The 16,592-nt window shown below is 34.3% G+C and overlaps 8 protein-coding genes across 8 annotated transcripts; 3 read left to right on the top strand and 5 right to left on the bottom strand.

Moving 5' to 3' along the window:
* Positions 1-3,015: 3,015 nt before the first annotated feature.
* RO3G_00868 (uncharacterized protein) lies at positions 3,016-4,732 on the top strand (the record flags this gene model as incomplete). The annotated part of the gene is made up of 7 exons (XM_067655459.1): positions 3,016-3,060; positions 3,113-3,199; positions 3,262-3,761; positions 3,833-4,044; positions 4,099-4,272; positions 4,333-4,406; positions 4,463-4,732. 7 exons carry the CDS (start codon positions 3,016-3,018, stop codon positions 4,730-4,732), a joined length of 1,362 nt encoding a protein of 453 aa, XP_067511560.1.
* A 631-nt stretch (positions 4,733-5,363) lies between these two features.
* RO3G_00867 (uncharacterized protein) lies at positions 5,364-6,341 on the top strand (the record flags this gene model as incomplete). The annotated part of the gene is made up of 1 exon (XM_067655458.1): positions 5,364-6,341. The coding sequence occupies one exon, from the start codon at positions 5,364-5,366 to the stop codon at positions 6,339-6,341; it is 978 nt and encodes a 325-aa protein (XP_067511559.1).
* Positions 6,342-7,638: 1,297 nt separating this feature from the next.
* Positions 7,639-8,431, bottom strand: RO3G_00866 (uncharacterized protein; the record flags this gene model as incomplete). The annotated part of the gene is made up of 3 exons (XM_067655457.1): positions 7,639-7,812; positions 7,878-8,356; positions 8,428-8,431. 3 exons carry the CDS (start codon positions 8,429-8,431, stop codon positions 7,639-7,641), a joined length of 657 nt encoding a protein of 218 aa, XP_067511558.1.
* Positions 8,432-10,013: 1,582 nt separating this feature from the next.
* On the bottom strand, positions 10,014-10,175 carry RO3G_00865 (uncharacterized protein; the record flags this gene model as incomplete). Its single annotated transcript, XM_067655456.1, has 1 exon — positions 10,014-10,175. One exon carries the CDS (start codon positions 10,173-10,175, stop codon positions 10,014-10,016), a length of 162 nt encoding a protein of 53 aa, XP_067511557.1.
* Positions 10,176-12,276: 2,101 nt separating this feature from the next.
* Positions 12,277-12,659, bottom strand: RO3G_00864 (uncharacterized protein; the record flags this gene model as incomplete). The annotated part of the gene is made up of 2 exons (XM_067655455.1): positions 12,277-12,533; positions 12,596-12,659. 2 exons carry the CDS (start codon positions 12,657-12,659, stop codon positions 12,277-12,279), a joined length of 321 nt encoding a protein of 106 aa, XP_067511556.1.
* A 338-nt stretch (positions 12,660-12,997) lies between these two features.
* Positions 12,998-14,147, top strand: RO3G_00863 (uncharacterized protein; the record flags this gene model as incomplete). Its single annotated transcript, XM_067655454.1, has 4 exons — positions 12,998-13,022; positions 13,098-13,631; positions 13,778-13,858; positions 14,038-14,147. The coding sequence occupies 4 exons, from the start codon at positions 12,998-13,000 to the stop codon at positions 14,145-14,147; spliced, it is 750 nt and encodes a 249-aa protein (XP_067511555.1).
* Positions 14,148-15,228: 1,081 nt separating this feature from the next.
* RO3G_00862 (uncharacterized protein) lies at positions 15,229-15,541 on the bottom strand (the record flags this gene model as incomplete). Its single annotated transcript, XM_067655453.1, has 3 exons — positions 15,229-15,231; positions 15,286-15,354; positions 15,407-15,541. 3 exons carry the CDS (start codon positions 15,539-15,541, stop codon positions 15,229-15,231), a joined length of 207 nt encoding a protein of 68 aa, XP_067511554.1.
* A 226-nt stretch (positions 15,542-15,767) lies between these two features.
* RO3G_00861 (uncharacterized protein) lies at positions 15,768-16,462 on the bottom strand (the record flags this gene model as incomplete). Its single annotated transcript, XM_067655452.1, has 3 exons — positions 15,768-15,953; positions 16,135-16,258; positions 16,458-16,462. The coding sequence occupies 3 exons, from the start codon at positions 16,460-16,462 to the stop codon at positions 15,768-15,770; spliced, it is 315 nt and encodes a 104-aa protein (XP_067511553.1).
* Positions 16,463-16,592: the final 130 nt, after the last annotated feature.

Here is a 16,592-nt window from a genome sequence, read left to right as displayed (position 1 = left end):
TCATTATTATTATATTTTTTACTAGAACATAAGCGAGTATTGATTAAAAGTATAATGAAATCACACCAACAAAGTAATATTTGTTCATTTGTCCTGAACAATAGGGGACAGGTTAATATTTTTTTTATACAAAATTGTTACACACAAAATTCGGCGTAAACTTGTGTATCCTCTCCCTTTTTTAATTAAACTAATTAACAAAAAAAAAGCACATTTTTATAGGAAAGAAAAGTAAAAAATGCATTTTACACAAGATATGATTAAAACTAAAAAAAAAAGACACAGACTAGTTTTTTTTTCTATTTGCTTGTATGATTTTAATACCTTTAAATAAGAGAGCGATAGGTCTTTAAATTTCATGTGAATTTATGCAGAAAATGGTTGTACAGACAAAGAAATAGACAATCAACCATCTTGCTTATTATAGAGTGTCATTCATTTAACAATGAAAAGAGAATAGAAAGAAAGAAAAACTTCCCTTAAGCAAGTTGCTGTACGTAGGGAATGTTAATGATTGTAGTTGGAAAAAAAAATAAAAATAAAAAAAAAAAAACTCAAGTTTGTTTACTCGTTAGTCTAGAGTGGCTTTGTCTTTTTGCTTACCCTCTCTTTATGGATAAACAAGTTTTTTAAAGTTTTATAGAAATCTAAGAAAAAAGAAAAATGCCTCATCAAGAATGTGAAAATAAAAAATAAAAAAATATTTAAAGAATTCTTTTTGTCCAAAAAACTTTTTTTTCTTTCTTTATCAAACAATCACTCTTCTCTAAAACTGATGGCCTAAATACTTTGTCTTTTCAAATCTAAACTTGGTTCTTATGGTCTTTTGTCAAAAACTTCTCTTCTCAAACAAATGCTTTGCTATTTTTGTGCTTCAAACATGTCTCTCTCTCTCTCTCTCATTGGCCTCTTAAAATCTCTTATCTGCTATCAACTTGGTCTTTAACCAACGTTAAAAATATATGGCCCACATAATACATCTATTCTCTGCCTCTTTGTATGGTCTCAGTTAACATCAAAAGTTGATGTGCTCTCTTTTGTTTATCGTTCTATGGTCCCTTTGATTTCATTCAATGTTAAACGCGTCATTCCATTGGTTTCAGTGGTTAAAAAAGAAATCATATCTTGACCTCATAAAATGGTAAAAAAAAAAATTGTACTTTATAATTATTTTATTAACATTCTTAAAATAGCTTACTCTGTCTGTCTTTGTTAGTCTTGGTCAAGAATATCCCTTTTGCTGCCTCTTTGGCTAAACAGTAATGCTCATAGTAGGAGTATCCTTTTTATTAACTTGTTCTCCTAGCTTAATAGTTTACTTTCTCCTGTGTCAATATAAATGGTTTTTCTTTAAGGCTGCTTTTGTACTTGTCTCTATGTCTGCATGGCCCACTTGGTAGCAATTCTTTCCTGTAAAAGCTCTCTTTTGGTGGTCTCTTTATTATGTTTGTGATCTCTTCTCTTTCTATCTCTTCATGACCTCTTTGCTATGCTTCTGAAATCTGTGGCAGGATGGGACGATGATCTGCTGGAACTTGTAAGCTCTAAAGAGGAATGGGAACTCAAGTAAAAGTAATACCCGCTCTGTTCATCCTAGTACTAGACGGAAGATGTCTTGACATCTGAAGCTACAACGAGCGAAGTAACAGACCCGGTCACGCTTTGCTTGAGAGAGGGTGATCCCTAGAAATAGGGTATATCTTTCGCAGAACATTCCAGACATAGACTTAGAACCTGACAGTGAACGGAACGCCCTTCGGGGTACCACTCATATCCTATAGACTTGAAAAAGTGTTTATAAGAGTAATTCAAGGGTGATTTTTATTATGATCTTTTAAAAAAAAATTATTATCTTTTAAAAAATTATTATCTTTTAAAAAATTACTATTTTAAAAAAAAAAACAAAAACAAAAAAACAAAACTATACTATCGAAAGGGGCTATTTACAAAAAGGTTGCTATTCAAGTACTTGGTTCTTTGCTGCTTATCAATGGTTTGTGATCAATTCTAGTTCAAATCCAATAAATCTTTTCATTCCTCTTTGCCTTCTAAAAAGCTCAATAATACTTAATAAACAAAAACCTTTATCTAGTCTTTATACAATCCTAATTAATAATCTCTTCTTTTGCATTGCAATTGTGATAACAGATGGTTATTATGTTGTCTGTTGGCTACTTCTAACCAGTAATTAAATATCAAAAGCTATAAATTATACAAAGGATCCACACATGAAATTAAATGTCTTTAAGCAGTGCATTTTGTGTATGTAAAAAAAAAAAATTCATGAATCTGTACCTTTTCATTTATGATTCAACTCTAATAATATTTTTTGAGACATTCAATTTGAAAAAAAAAAAAAAACGCTTGTCAACTTTGTTTCTCAAAAGCAATGTAGCAACAGGCATTTGTACAATACATTTTAGAAAAGAAAAAAAGAAAAGAAAAGAAAAAAAAAAGAGAGAGAGAGAAACTTTATGATATCTACATAATCACCTATGAGTGCAAATGAAAGTTTGTCAAGTGTTGCAGAGCGAGATTAGCATTTTGGGATGCTTTTGAAAGATACTTAGACCTTTATCACTTTGCTCCGCTCAAAAAGCAATTTTCTCTTTCTTTATCTCTCAATCATTATGCGTATTATTCGATTCGAAACTATTTGTAGAAAAGTGAATCTTTTACATCCATTCATTAATCAACGTGGAAATCATACAAAAGCGTATGTAACAACACCTATATATTACGTGAATGCAGGCAAGACTTGATCTTTATATAGCCACCCCCTGATTTGTTTATTTTGACATGGGCTACTTTTACTTATAGTGCCTCATATTGGACATCTTTATTCAACTGTATTAGCAGATACTATTCGAAGACATTACCTGTTACACGGAAAGGAAGCAATCATGTCAACCGGAACAGATGAGCATGGTTTGAAGGTATTGTTATGAATGGTACACAAAAGACCTTTTATTCTTACTTGCTTCGTAGATTCAACAAGCCGCAGAAAAAAACAAAATGGATCCCCTTGCTTTCTGTAATAAAGTTTCCGAAAGCTTCAAGGTAAAATATTCATATTTCTATGCAGAAATGTGCCATAGCTTATTTTTTTTAGAGTTTATGTGAGGCTGCTAATATTGAATACACAAGTTTCCAACGTACTACCAGTAAAGACCATGCAGTAGCTGTTAAAGAGTTATGGGTAAAGAAAAAAAAGGGGGAAGGGGATTGTTGTTATAAAGCCATGTTACTAAGTATGCTTAGAATCAACTTCAAAAAAACGGCTATATCTATAAAGGAAAGCATGAAGGATGGTATGCTGTTTCGGATGAAGCATTTTATACGGCTAATCAAGTCCAGGAAGTAACAGACGAAAAGACAGGAGAAAAGATAATGGTGGCTATTGAGTCAGGACAACGCGTTGAATGGACATCTGAAGAAAATTATAAGTTCAAGCTATCCTTATTTCAAAAAGACATCTTAAACTGGATCAACGATAACCCAAATGTGATTGTACCCAACAATAGAAGAAATGAAGTTATCTCTTACCTTCAAGGTGATCTTCCTGATCTGTCTGTGTCTAGACTAAGAGCACGTCTTCACTGGGGAATTCAAGTACCTAACGATCCCGAACATTCAATTTATGTTTGGTTAGATGCATTGACAAATTATCTTACAGCAACAGGCTATCCTTGGACAAGTGAATCTAAATTAAGAAGTGCTTTTCCACCTGATGTACAAGTAGTTGGAAAAGATATTATAAAGTAAAAAAAAAAAGAAAAGGGCTAGAAAGAGAGATTGATTTAGTTAAAATGGCAACTCTTCTTATATTTAGATTTCATGCTATCTATTGGCCAGCTTTTTTGATGGCTGCTGGTTTACCATTACCAAAGCAACTTTTAGTTCATGCTCATTGGACTATGCAAAAGCAAAAAATGTCTAAAAGTAAAGGAAATGTGGCAGATCCCTTTCAGGTATTAAAACAATATGGTATTGATCCTGTTCGCTACTACTTGGTTCGTAATGGTGGGGTTGTAGATGATTCTGGTAAGAGTTTTAATTTTTGTGTGAGCATCGAGGAACTAACAAATGAATCTATAGATTATTCTGAGGATGTAATTAAAATGATGTATACAAAGGATTTAGCTGGGCAACTGGGCAACTTGTTTAGTCGTGCCACATCAAAATCTTTGCTTTCAAGCGAAAGGGTGCCTGTAAGGAAGGCTGTCAACAGTAATGATCAAACATTACATACAATGCTAACCGAAGTTGCAGGTAAAGAAAAAAATTGCTTTATTGCTATGTTTCAAATGCGTAATTCTTTGAGAAAAATAGATAATTTTGATAAAGCCTTTGAAGAACGTGAATTTACAAAGGCATTCTCGTATGTTTTCAACATGTTATCAGAGGTAAACGAAACAAGAAAAGATAGCTTACGCTGTATTTTTGCTTACAATCTTCAAAGGCCAACAAACACTTTACACACAATGAACCTTGGAATTTAGTGAAAAAGCCTGAGGAGAAGGAAAGATTGGATACAGTTTTGTCTTATTCATTAGAGGCCTGTCGTATTGCAGGCATTCTTTTACAACCCGTGATGCCTACAAAGATGGATAAACTACTTAATGATCTTGGCGTACCTCACGAGGAAAGATATTTTAAAGATGCTAAAACATTGAAGGATGTTGAAAGACCATTGGGTGAAAGGAATACTGTCTTATTTCCCAGACTTTAATGATAGCTTGCGTAAAAAAAAATACAATATTTAATTGTTCAACAGTAATAATAAAACTTAGATATTGACTAGACGAACACCTTTTTTTTAAAAAAAAAATTCTACTATGTGGAAAAATATATGTATATAATCCTATTAGCTGTCTTTTATGCGATAGAAAACAAGAATTAACTTAAACTGATTTTGGCAACAATAACTATTGTGGGCTCTCACTGGCGTGCCACAAGGTAGTCGCCAAGCTGAGGCTGAATCCATGTATACCACAACTGGTATCATTGTTCATTAAAAAAGAAAAAAAAAAGAAAGAGAGAAAGAGATTAAATACGGTGAACAATAAACCAAAGGATTTACTCTTTAATATGTGGTATTGTAAGCACAAAAATATATTTTAAGCAAATATTCTATTTAATAAATTAACCAATGAGCCTTATCCTTGTATTACTGGCTGAATTGTGTGTCTTGAACACTTTTACTTTTTTTATCTAAGCTTGTAATTAAAAATGGATAATTTGCCAAGAAATCATGACAACAGTAATACTTCATAGAGGCTTGGCAAAGGCATATATAAAAGAAAGGAACGCATTAAATTACACATTTTCTTTATTGAAATTAAAAAAAAATTCTAAAACGTATGGCTTCAACTATCTCTGTCATTTTTGATGATAATCAAGTTCACTGTGTTCAACTACTTCCTGAGAAGCTTAATTGGAATAATCTCGTAACTGTTCTTCAATTATCTGCACTTCAAGCTTCTAACAGAGACTCTTTAGTATTTTACTGTCGTCTCCCCGAAACAAATGAACTGATGATGATTTCTAATCAATCTGAATTGGAAGAAGTCATTAATAGACTAAAGATGTCTTACAATCATCTTCGCTTCTATGAAAATATGAAGAATGCTGGGTCAGTTATAGAAGTTAGTCCCTTTGAAAAACTAGCCCAATTTGTCAAGCAACACCAGCCTTTAGAATACCACGTCTCTTATTGGATAGGCAATTTGGCTTCTCAAATGTCCTTCTCTCCAGAAATAAGCTTTGATCGAGAATTGCTTTGGCTTGAGAAGGCTCTAGAGGTTAGTAAAAACGAAAAAGACAGGCAAAAACGACACGATGATGATTTAGAAGACTTTACATTTGTTGGCTCGGAAAAAAAGGAAGATACAGACACCTCTGGCTTGGAAAGCGAAGATGAGATTCCTAATTTTGCTAAAGAAGCATCACATTCTCCTCCTCCTTCTCCTCCTCATTTTCATCACCATGCTTATCCCCATATTATTCATCATCGCCATTATCATCCTTGTCCTCCTCCTCCTTCTCCTCCTCAATTTGGCAGGCGCTTTGACGACAGCCGTCCTTTCGATTGTTTTAAACCTTTTGGTGATTATGAGAAACACTTTCATAATAAACAGTTTGGTTTCGGTGGACATTTTGGACGCGAAGGACAACTTGGTAAACACTTTGGCAAGCATGGAAGACCTTTTGGTAATTTTGATGGTCATGCCAGGCATCCTCCCTTCAGCTTTCATCCATCGAACAAACCCTTTTGCAAACACGCTGATAAAGAATCAGAAATTCCTCCTCAAGGCGGACCTAGATTCTATTTTAGTTAAATATTAACAGCTGCTATCATCCTGACATAAGATTAGACTATCGCGACCAGCATATTGATACGAATAAATTGTGTTACTTTTGTAGCCATCAAAGAAGTAATCGATAATAAAGTAAATGTTTAATTTCATTCGGTTTATGCTGTTACTTGTCAGGATAACTATTTTTTCTGGTTATCCATATTTTGATGAAGTTAAATTATACAAGCATCTTTTTCTTGTTTCAAGTGTAAATAAATCTCCTACACTGCTGGAAAACTGAGTTTTTTAACAGTCTCAATGAAGAAGAAACGACAGTTTGGAATCACAAGAAGCGCATAGCAAAGTTGCCTCAAAGATTATTAAATAAATTTTTAGCATATTTTAAAGCAAGCAGAAAGCCAAGCAACATACTCATTTTGAGCATAAGTTGCATTATTAGCTATTCTGACAGTAATAGGAAACCGGTTGCTTTCGATATAACATTAGCGCTTTTTCAATAAACTGCGCAAAACTTCATTAATGATCTCAATTGCATAAACAATACAAACGGTCTTCCATAGATTATACCAATCACCTAAGCTTTGTACCCTCGGACCAGATTCAAGCATAGCTCAGTTCAGTTATGTCGCACATGCTACTAAAGATAAGTATTTACATTTGCTTGTTAGCAATAAGCAGGCGCTTAAATCAAAAAAATCCATAACCATAATTTATGAACCTATGATCCAATTGGTAGAATTATAAAATCACGGTACCCCAAGAAATCTAGAATGATTTTGCTACTAACCAGTGAAGATTGATTATCTGGCCATCAAACTGTCTATTGCGAGTAAGGATAGTAACGACTACATCATCAAGGTTAAAAGTGAAAACGATGAAAAAGAGCACATTGTACTTGCTACAAGACTTGAGCAATACATAATGATAACATGAGGTAAAAATAGACTTAACCGCCCATAGACCTTGATGGATATGTGAACTAGATGAAAATCTCTAACGTCTATTTGAAATGTTGAATGAGAATAAGAGAAGGAAAATTAAATATAATTTTATTATTTAGTACATTTTATATCCAGCTTTTTTTTTTTTTATAAAAATAAAGCAATTCTACTCCTTATAAATTTATTAAAATGCTTATTGCTAAATTTTAACAACTTATTTCTGCACTGCTTCATAAAATAAAATATGTACAATCACTTATCTAAACACGTCTTATTTTAAATAAAAGACAACTTTAAAGAAAACTGTAATGGTATTTTATTTTAAAAAGTAAACTACTACCTTGCTGGATTAATAAAGGATAAAACATAGATTCATCTTATAAATTATGAGGCGTGATACGAAATTTACATGGAACAGGCTTGTTAGTAACCCCTAATTCTTCAGAGTAGTTCAAATCAACATAGATGGGATTACCATGTGAATCGATTTCAGGCTCAATCTTGAACTTGGAAAAGAAACGAACGTAAAAATTGAACAGCTCCATTTCTGCCTAAGTAACAACGTTTTGCTTATTAGCACAAAAAAAAGCTTTTCTTTTTGTGTGCGTATACTTACTAAATGAATGCCTGGGCATATTCTTCTTCCCCATCCAAATCCAAAATGGTCTCTATCTTCAATCTTAGCATTAGCTGCAGCTCCCATTCGTTTGGTGTTCATCATGAATCTTTCCGGCTTAAACACTTCAGGATCATCGTAAACATCAGGGTTTTCGTGCATAGCAGCCATACTACTGATAAGAACAGCACCTTTTGGGATAAAGTAGTCATTTACTACGACATCTTCAGAAGCCATATGAGGAAGGCCAAAATTCAATACCGGGCGGAATCGCATGATTTCCTTTTGTACACAAATGGCATATGGAAACTCGTCACGATCTTGGTGAAAATGAGGCACAGCACCAAGTGGATTTTTAGATTTCCACATGTCAAGCTCTGCAACAATTCTTGATTGAACATCAGGCTTTTGTGAAAGGATAGCAAATGACCAGTATAAAGTAGTAGCTAAAGTTTCCGTACCAGCAGCAATAAAATCACCTGTATAATAAAAAAAAAAGGTGGGGGGAATAATTCTTAATAAAATAAGAATAAAATATGGTTATTCGTACTCATAAAAACAAGGATGTCATCTTCATCAATCAGTCCTTCTTTTTTCATCTTATACATGCTTTTGACCAGTGTATCCTCCTCTCTTTTTAGAGCATCTTGTATGAGCTTATTATATACATCATCACGAAATTGTTTAACAAATTTTTGTAGCTTTTTCTCTGTACCCATAAACATATCTATCCACCCAAAGTAAGGGAAGAAGGAGCCTATGTCTCCCGCTGCACCTACAAGAGTAGACGCATCACTTGGAAAGTTGATTAACATTTGGAATTTGGGGTCATTAATATCGTCGTAACGAATGCCTACTCCCATTGTCAAAACGACATTCATTGACATCAACTCCGCTTGCTTATCTATGCTAACCATTTCACCTTTTTGAGAAACTTTAATTAATCGATTCATCAAGCTATCTGCCTCAGCTTCTGCCAAATCGCAAAATTTATCAATAGAACTAGAGCTCAATAGCGAAGCAACTTGTGAAAAAAAAAAATAATGAGCTTTTTTTTTTTTGTTTATTGAAAGATTATACCTGCTTTTCTCTTATTTTTCCATTCCGGGCCATATTGAGAAAACGCAATTCCTCTAGACAAATTTTTAAATAGATACGAACCTACTACTATGCCTTTACTGTACCTGTTATTTTTACCATAAATGTCTACATTAAACCGATGATAAGGTCTAGAAGAAGTACTACTTCCTGCCTTGACAAAGACATCGTGAGCCAGATTTGGATCGCTAATCAAAATCCACAATTGGGTCCCTACATTGATTTTGTAAATAGGCCCTGTCTCTTTATGCCATTTTGTGATCTGTTTTGCTGGTGTACTTCCCAAAGAAAACATATGGCCTACAATAAACAGCCAATTTAACAAAAGATTATCTGGATAAAGATATTTATTTACCAAAAATAGGCAACTTTATTGCTTGAGGAGGATAGGGAATTTCTTTATTTCCTTTCTTTTCAATTGATATTTCCTTGGTCAATAAATAATAACAAGAAAGAAGAGCCGCGCAAGCAGGCAACAGAATATATGTATTCTGTTTTAATATACCTACGCCCATATTAGAAATATTTTGTTTTGAAAAATTCATAACAGAAAAAAGAGTGAAAAAAGGTTATTTGTAGTTTAATGAAGAGTTTCAGGTGACTTTCCATCTTTCATTAGCAACCATGACACTCTAGCGTTTTGTTTGGCCTAAACGGGCCACATCCCGTTGTCCGTATGCAAAGCGGGCCGTTATCCGTCATACACCGTGCATTATTTTTTAACTGTTTACAAGTTACACAGTGGTTGCCATAGCAATCGGAGAATCACTCGTCTGAAGTGATCATCGATTGCAGAATGTTTGTTACCCCACTTTTGTAATACAGCACTTTCTCTACTCTAACCCTATTCCTAGCGTCAATTTTCTCTTCGAAGACGTATAGTCTTAGCTAACACGTTAACACTGTCCAAACTGTAATACTCATTACGTGTAGTATCACTGACCAAACACTTTTTTCGACAACTCCGTTCTGCAATTTACCCGTCTGTGATCAAAGGTATTAAATCTGGATTTTGTTACATTCTTCTGTACCATCCTCTCACCAAAGTTGGACTCGGACTGCTAGACCCTTTGATCCAACAATGTTGCTTGCAGGTTTAATTGTTATGGCAATTGTTTCAAACTGATGATCTTGTGTCTTGCAGCCAAGCCTATCTGAAAGATTTTGTTCGACGATTTCACTCCATGGGCACCACTTCATTGTTGTCATTATCCTTTCCGTCCTTTCAAGTCGATTTCAACGTCTTTTTTGAGGCTTTTCTATCTTCACTTCATGCTGCTATGGACACCTTCCTCAAAGGATGACTTTTAAAATGATCGGTGCAATCCATCCACTTTGTTGAATCCGCCCCTTGTGGTACTGTTCTCGGAAATCCCCACAAATCACTAGTTCATGAGCCATTCACGCTCGAAAATACTGGCATACTTTTTTTTCCCACTTACAACAGTTCCTTCCAAAGGGTTCAACCTCTCTTACAACTTGATTCACCACCACATCCCCTCGATTATTCATTAGGCTAGTTCGAGATTTGCACTATAGAATAATCCAACTTAACAACATGCTTTGGTATTTGGTTTTGAATTCATCTCCAGACCCAGGCAGCATTGATGCTTCCCCATTTGTTACTTGCCTGACTAGATTTGTTGATTGGCTTTCCTTTTACCTTCTAATCCATCGCCAAACACTACAAGGAAATATGCTTCCCCATTCGCCTTTTGCCCTACCTTCTGCCAAGTGGACACAGCTTTGATCCCTGAAGATCTTGCCTAAATTTCGAACGCTTTGCTTCCGCTTTATATACCGAAAGGTACGCTATCAATAATCCATCTCACAACTCAACCCTGATGTTTCTGCTGCTTGCACAGTTTGCCACGCTCCAATAGAAAATATCAACCATCTTATGGTTGAATGCCTCTTCAAATGGTCAATTTGGAAGGATGTTTTCTCTAGGTTTGCATCCTGCCTTCAGTTTTATACTGAGGATGTCAACGCTATTTCACAGAGCATGAGTCGTTTCGACTTTGTGAGTAATAGTCGTTTACTACACTCAACACTAACACTGACTCTTATAAAATTTGCTCATTTTGGTCTAGTTATATCTAAGTTTTTCTTATATTTTATAAAAAAAAATACAAGCCCAAAAAAATCACTTAAAAGAACAGAGAACGTAAGAATAAATATGTAACTTGGCATAAAACAATTGTTCACAGTTTAATAAAAATGCAGTTAAAACCAATCAAACTAAAAATAAAAACTGTAAATTAATTCACGGAGAAGTACTAATTATTAAGAAGCCAATCAGCAGAGAATATCTAGTGTCCAAAACCCTAAGTTAAATTGTTCCAAAATTCATTGTGTATTGTAGCTCTTTTTAATTGAAATACAAAAATAAGGAAAAGGCCTTTCTAGGTAATAAGAAAAATAGTGTTTATTGATATAAAGCAAGGGGAATATTAATATTGGTTTTAAATGGTACTACGCTAGAGGTCATTTGTTAAAATAGTAAGAATAGAACTGCGATTAATATCACATGCTACTTTAGCTAAAGAGGGTTTCTATGGTAACAAGTCCTCCATGTGATATGCAGCATGACTTACAGACATTCAACAAGAATGTAGACTGCTTTTTGAAAAATTTCTCCTTAAAAAAACTATAAAAACTTATATTTTTGTGAAATTTACCTTTTTTTTTTTTTTTTTTTTATCTCTGCCTTCGGATATCTCATCATCTTGGGTACGTGCCTTCGGGTACCGCTATTCCAAGGTGCCATGCCTTCGAGCATGTATCTCTACCTTCGGGTATCTATACCTTCGGGAATCTGCCTTCGGGCACTTTTTTTTATTAAACCAAATGAAAACGAAAAAAAAGGGGGAACATGTAACCGTCTATATGATATTTTGCAAGAAAAAGAATCTGTCAATAACTTTGATGGTTATGTCGTATTGCTGAAAAGATCTATAGCTTTGCATATCGATGATCAACTACGTTGGTCGAATAATATTTGATTTATAATAAACACCAAATTGTATTCTTTTCAGCTATATAAACGCTTTTATACACTAAAGAATTGAAGTTGATAAGTTTTTGTAATAAAGAAAGAGCATACATGGCTCTTTTTTTTGTAAATGATATTTTGGTCAAGTGAGATAAGACATTTGAACAAAGATATATAAAAAGTCAAAGTCAAATAAAAGAAAATAATACATACATTGGTTGGAAACCTTTAATTATTTTAAGTATTTTTTTTTAAAAAATTTTGTCTCTTCGTCTATACACTCTATTACACGCTTTGTATCGCTACTCAATCTTGCAAAGGAGCAACCAAAAGAACAACGAAAAGAGCAGCAGAAAAAGCGGGCAAAGGGGCGACAGACGAAGAGGAGAGACAAAAGATTATAGTCATTTGGATATATATGATGACTATACCGTCAATGTGTTGTGATAGCCGCATAGTGAAATCCACGCTGTCCAGTGGGAGTCGTTTACCAGCGTGGAAGTGGTAAAAGACTGATGCACTTTCAGCTGTCTTAAAATGGAGATGTGCAGTACTAGGAAGAACTAATGATAAAGTTAGTAATTTTTTTTAAAAAAAAAAGGATACATAGAACATTGTGCCTTACACACCTCCAGCAGCTCTTTCAACTTTAAAGTCATCAACATTTGTTCGATTGCTTCAGTCGTCATATAGCAAAGGGCATCACTTTGGAGGCACATTTGCCTTTCAGACTTGTTGCAAGCGCTGCAGTCCATAAAAAAAAATAAAAAAAAGCACAGTTTTTCAAATTCGACAGATATTTAATTAGCCTTTAGCCCTATAAGCAAAAAAAAAAAAAAAAAAAAAATAAGGATGATTTAATCAACCTTAAAAACTGGTGATCTATATCTTTGATCAACTGTGATGCCAAAATTTACACCCGAATCATCAATTCTAGAATGAGACAAGTGATCTCTCCCATCATCAATCGTTGTCAAACGGGTTTTATGCCAAACCGTTTTATTGCAAAAATGGGCTGGTCCTCAATATGGTTATGGAGCATGCTCGACGGTGTAATCGAAATGACATTGCACTCCTCTTGGATCAGGAGAAAGCATATGACTGAGTACATCCTTCTTATTTACAAGCTGGCATGCTGAAATTCGGTTTTCCTTCTGTCTTGATAAACTCTATTATTGGGCTCCTCTTTGGTAATCGGGTCCGGATCAACATTAATGGTCACTTTACAAATGAAATTAATCAATGTCGTGGACTACGTCAAGGTGATCCATTATCACCACTACTGTTCAACCTTGTCTTAGAACCATTCCTACGGCACATCATTCAAGATAACGCCATCCTTGGTTTTTCCTTCATTCCGCTGTCCTCAAATATACCTCCACCACCTGATTTAAAGGTACTCGCTTATGCAGATGACGTATGTGTTTTTCTTTCCTCTCCTGAAGATTTTGTGCGGGTACAATACCATCTCCACCTATACGGTCAAGTGTCCGATGCTAAAGTTAATCTATTGAAGACTGAGGCAATTTTTCTGAATGGTTGTGCTTCTTCATCCTGGCAACAAACTTTACTACAATATCGGGTTGTCAAATGGCATAATCACACTAAACCCCGGTCACTCCGTTATCTTGGACTTCCTGTTATTCAGTCTCTAGCTCAACGTAGATATGTGGAAGATCAGCTGTTACAAAATGTGAAAACTCAATGTGGAATATATTCCCAATGGCAACTATCTATTCGAGGACGCGTGGTTTTAGCAAACACATTGATATTCATTATTTCTAATAAATAACTTTCAATAAAATAGCGTTACCTGAAGAACCTACATCAGATATCACAAATTCAACAGATGAAACGTATAATGAACCTGGACCGTCATCTACATACGGTGAAATACTAAATCGACGAAAATACGTTCTAATATTGAATGAATTTGTTAATAATCACTTTAACGACAAAACTATTTACTATATGGATAATGATCTTAGCTTGGATGAGCGATTGTAAACTATAATCCCTTAATTTTTTTTTCAAAATAATAAGTATACTTACATATAAACTTTATAGACGCTTATCTTCAATCAACTATTACCATGTATGTCCGGCGGACCTTCTTCTTTGTCCATTTGTTTTCGCAGATGAGATATACAGCGAAATTCGAAAATGGAGAAGGGTAAGCTCATAAATAAACATAGATACGTGTATAGAAATTAAGAATTCTTTAAGTCGCTCTTAGTTAAACAAGAATTCTTCCCCTCACAAATAACAATTCCAGACCATCTTACCGAAGACACCCTATTTCGACGAGATTTAGGAACATTTCTGCTTAATTTAAAAGAAATACTGGACAGACCACTTTTAACCAATAGTTACAAGCAATCTGAGATTGACTTTTCATTTCAAAATATAGCAATCTTGTTTCGATTCATATTCAATTCAAGATCCAATGTGAACTTGTGTTGGTAAGCCTGTGTTTAATTAGTAAAAGATTAATTCCCGTCTAATGCTCCCATTTAGGGAACGGCCTTTTGCAACAAATAAGGGCAATACAGAAAAGATGGTCCGAACTGATTTTTTACTTTACACCAGCAATCAAGAACTAGGATGTGGAGAAGTGAAACTCAATTGCGCTGATGACCGATTGGAGGAAGAAGACCGAGCCCGTCTAGGGGAGAGTTTGAAGCAACAATTACAATATCGAATTAAGCAGGCGAAATCCACAAGAGAATTCCGCGTGTTTGGCGTGTTTGTAGTTGATAACATCATTGAGCTATATTGTAGCTCTTTTTCTAAAGAAAACGGATACAGTTTTATTTTATTGAACAAGTTAACTCTACCTACTTTAATGACTACCTACAAATCACTTGAGGTGCCATTAGAAATCCTTTTTAGTTTTAAGGTAAAACTAACATTATACCATAATACTGATAAATATTAATACTTACGGAAAAATAGAAGTTGATAGAGAAGTCACTACAGTATCCTTCTGATTATGAAAATCCATATATCCACGGTGAATATTATGATTATTTGACACTTACAGTTTCATTTATTAAATCTTTCCAATAAGCTGCTTTTCTTAATACCTTTATTTTTTTTTATGTTTTAAAGACAATATTGAAGGAAGTTAAATATTGCTGTTATTAGAGAGAGAAGGAAAATCTACAAATGCAAATATAGTAGAACATCAACTTGATGAAATATCAGCACATCAACTTTACTTGTTCTCCTGGTGATTACACTTTCGACCTTACTTCTTTACTACAAAGACATTATTTAACCGAAACAATCTGTTCTACTTTACCTAATACTTACAAGCATTATATTGGATTCATAAAAACCACTAACTTCCAGTTCTAGCCTAGTTTGTACTGTATCCATACCCTAATATACCATTGTATATCGCGACAAAAACAAATAGGCTAGCCAATGATACATAAATGAGATGGGCCACCTCATCATCAACCTCTAATTTGACATCTGTCTCTCCAAGCTCTGTCAACATAGCCAATGCTTGTACTGGCCAATTAGTCTCTTCGAATGCTTCTACATGTTGAATTGTTGTATACATGCTTTGACTATAGATATGTACCCAAGCAATGAACAATCACAAATAAATGAATATATCCGTAAAACTCAATTAATAGTACTGATCTTATAGTACCTATTTGTATTGACAATAAAAAAGCATTTTACTGTTCATTCATTAACTTTATTGTTCAAGCATAAACTATATTATTGAACCAAAAGCAAAACACTGTACAGTGCTTCCACCGTCAATTGGTCGCTTTTAAATTTCAATTGGTCACTTCCTCGTCTTCTTCCTCGTCTTCTTCCTCCTCTTCCTCCATCTTCGCGTCAGTCAACCAATCTTTCGAAAGAAATTTTTGTAAGCGCTTACTTCCACGTGCAACTCTTTCCATACTGTCTTCTTTATAGTTTCTAGCTTCTTCATAAATTCTTGCTAATTCAAACAAAAGGCACTATAAAGGATTAAAATAAGTGAGACAGAAAGAAGTAGAGTTGGTTCAGCTGTGTCTTACCTCTATTGCTGACAGCCCATTGATTAGATTTTCGGTACCTCCAGACCAGATTCCGAACAAAGAGACAGGGAAGGGAAACGTACAAACTTCCTCGAGGGCGTAAGATTTTTTGTTGACTTACTGCTTTTAATTTCTTTACTACAGCAACGATGTTATTATCATCTACATGCTGTAACTTATTTCTTTTAGTTCCTTTATTTATTTTTGCAGTCATTGAACAATCATCAATGTCATTTTCCATTAAACTACATGTAAACAATATCAGAGGCCAAGGAAAAACACAATTCAAACTACAACAGTCTTACATTCTGAAATATTTCTTTTTTTTTTTTGTTTCTTTTGTTGCTTTGGCAACAGTGCTGTCCTCATTGGTGACCTAAAGAGTAATTTTAGAGACGATCAAACGAGAATTGTTATAGGGCTATCATTATTATGTGTGCTTACTTCATTTCGTAGTTGTCTCAAGCGTTGTTGTTCGACTGCGGCTTGAAGGAGGATTTTTTCATCATTCACCTCTGCAAGCGCTGATGTAATTTCATCGTTTCTTCTTTTTTTAGGACGCATGTTTTGAATCATTCA

The sequence above is a fragment of the Rhizopus delemar genome, genomic scaffold (genome assembly GCF_000149305.1).
Source record: "Rhizopus delemar RA 99-880 supercont3.1 genomic scaffold, whole genome shotgun sequence".
NCBI classification, from domain to species: domain Eukaryota; kingdom Fungi; phylum Mucoromycota; class Mucoromycetes; order Mucorales; family Rhizopodaceae; genus Rhizopus; species Rhizopus delemar.
Note: the sequence above shows the minus strand (reverse complement) of the source record. Positions and strands in the feature narration are given on the sequence as shown.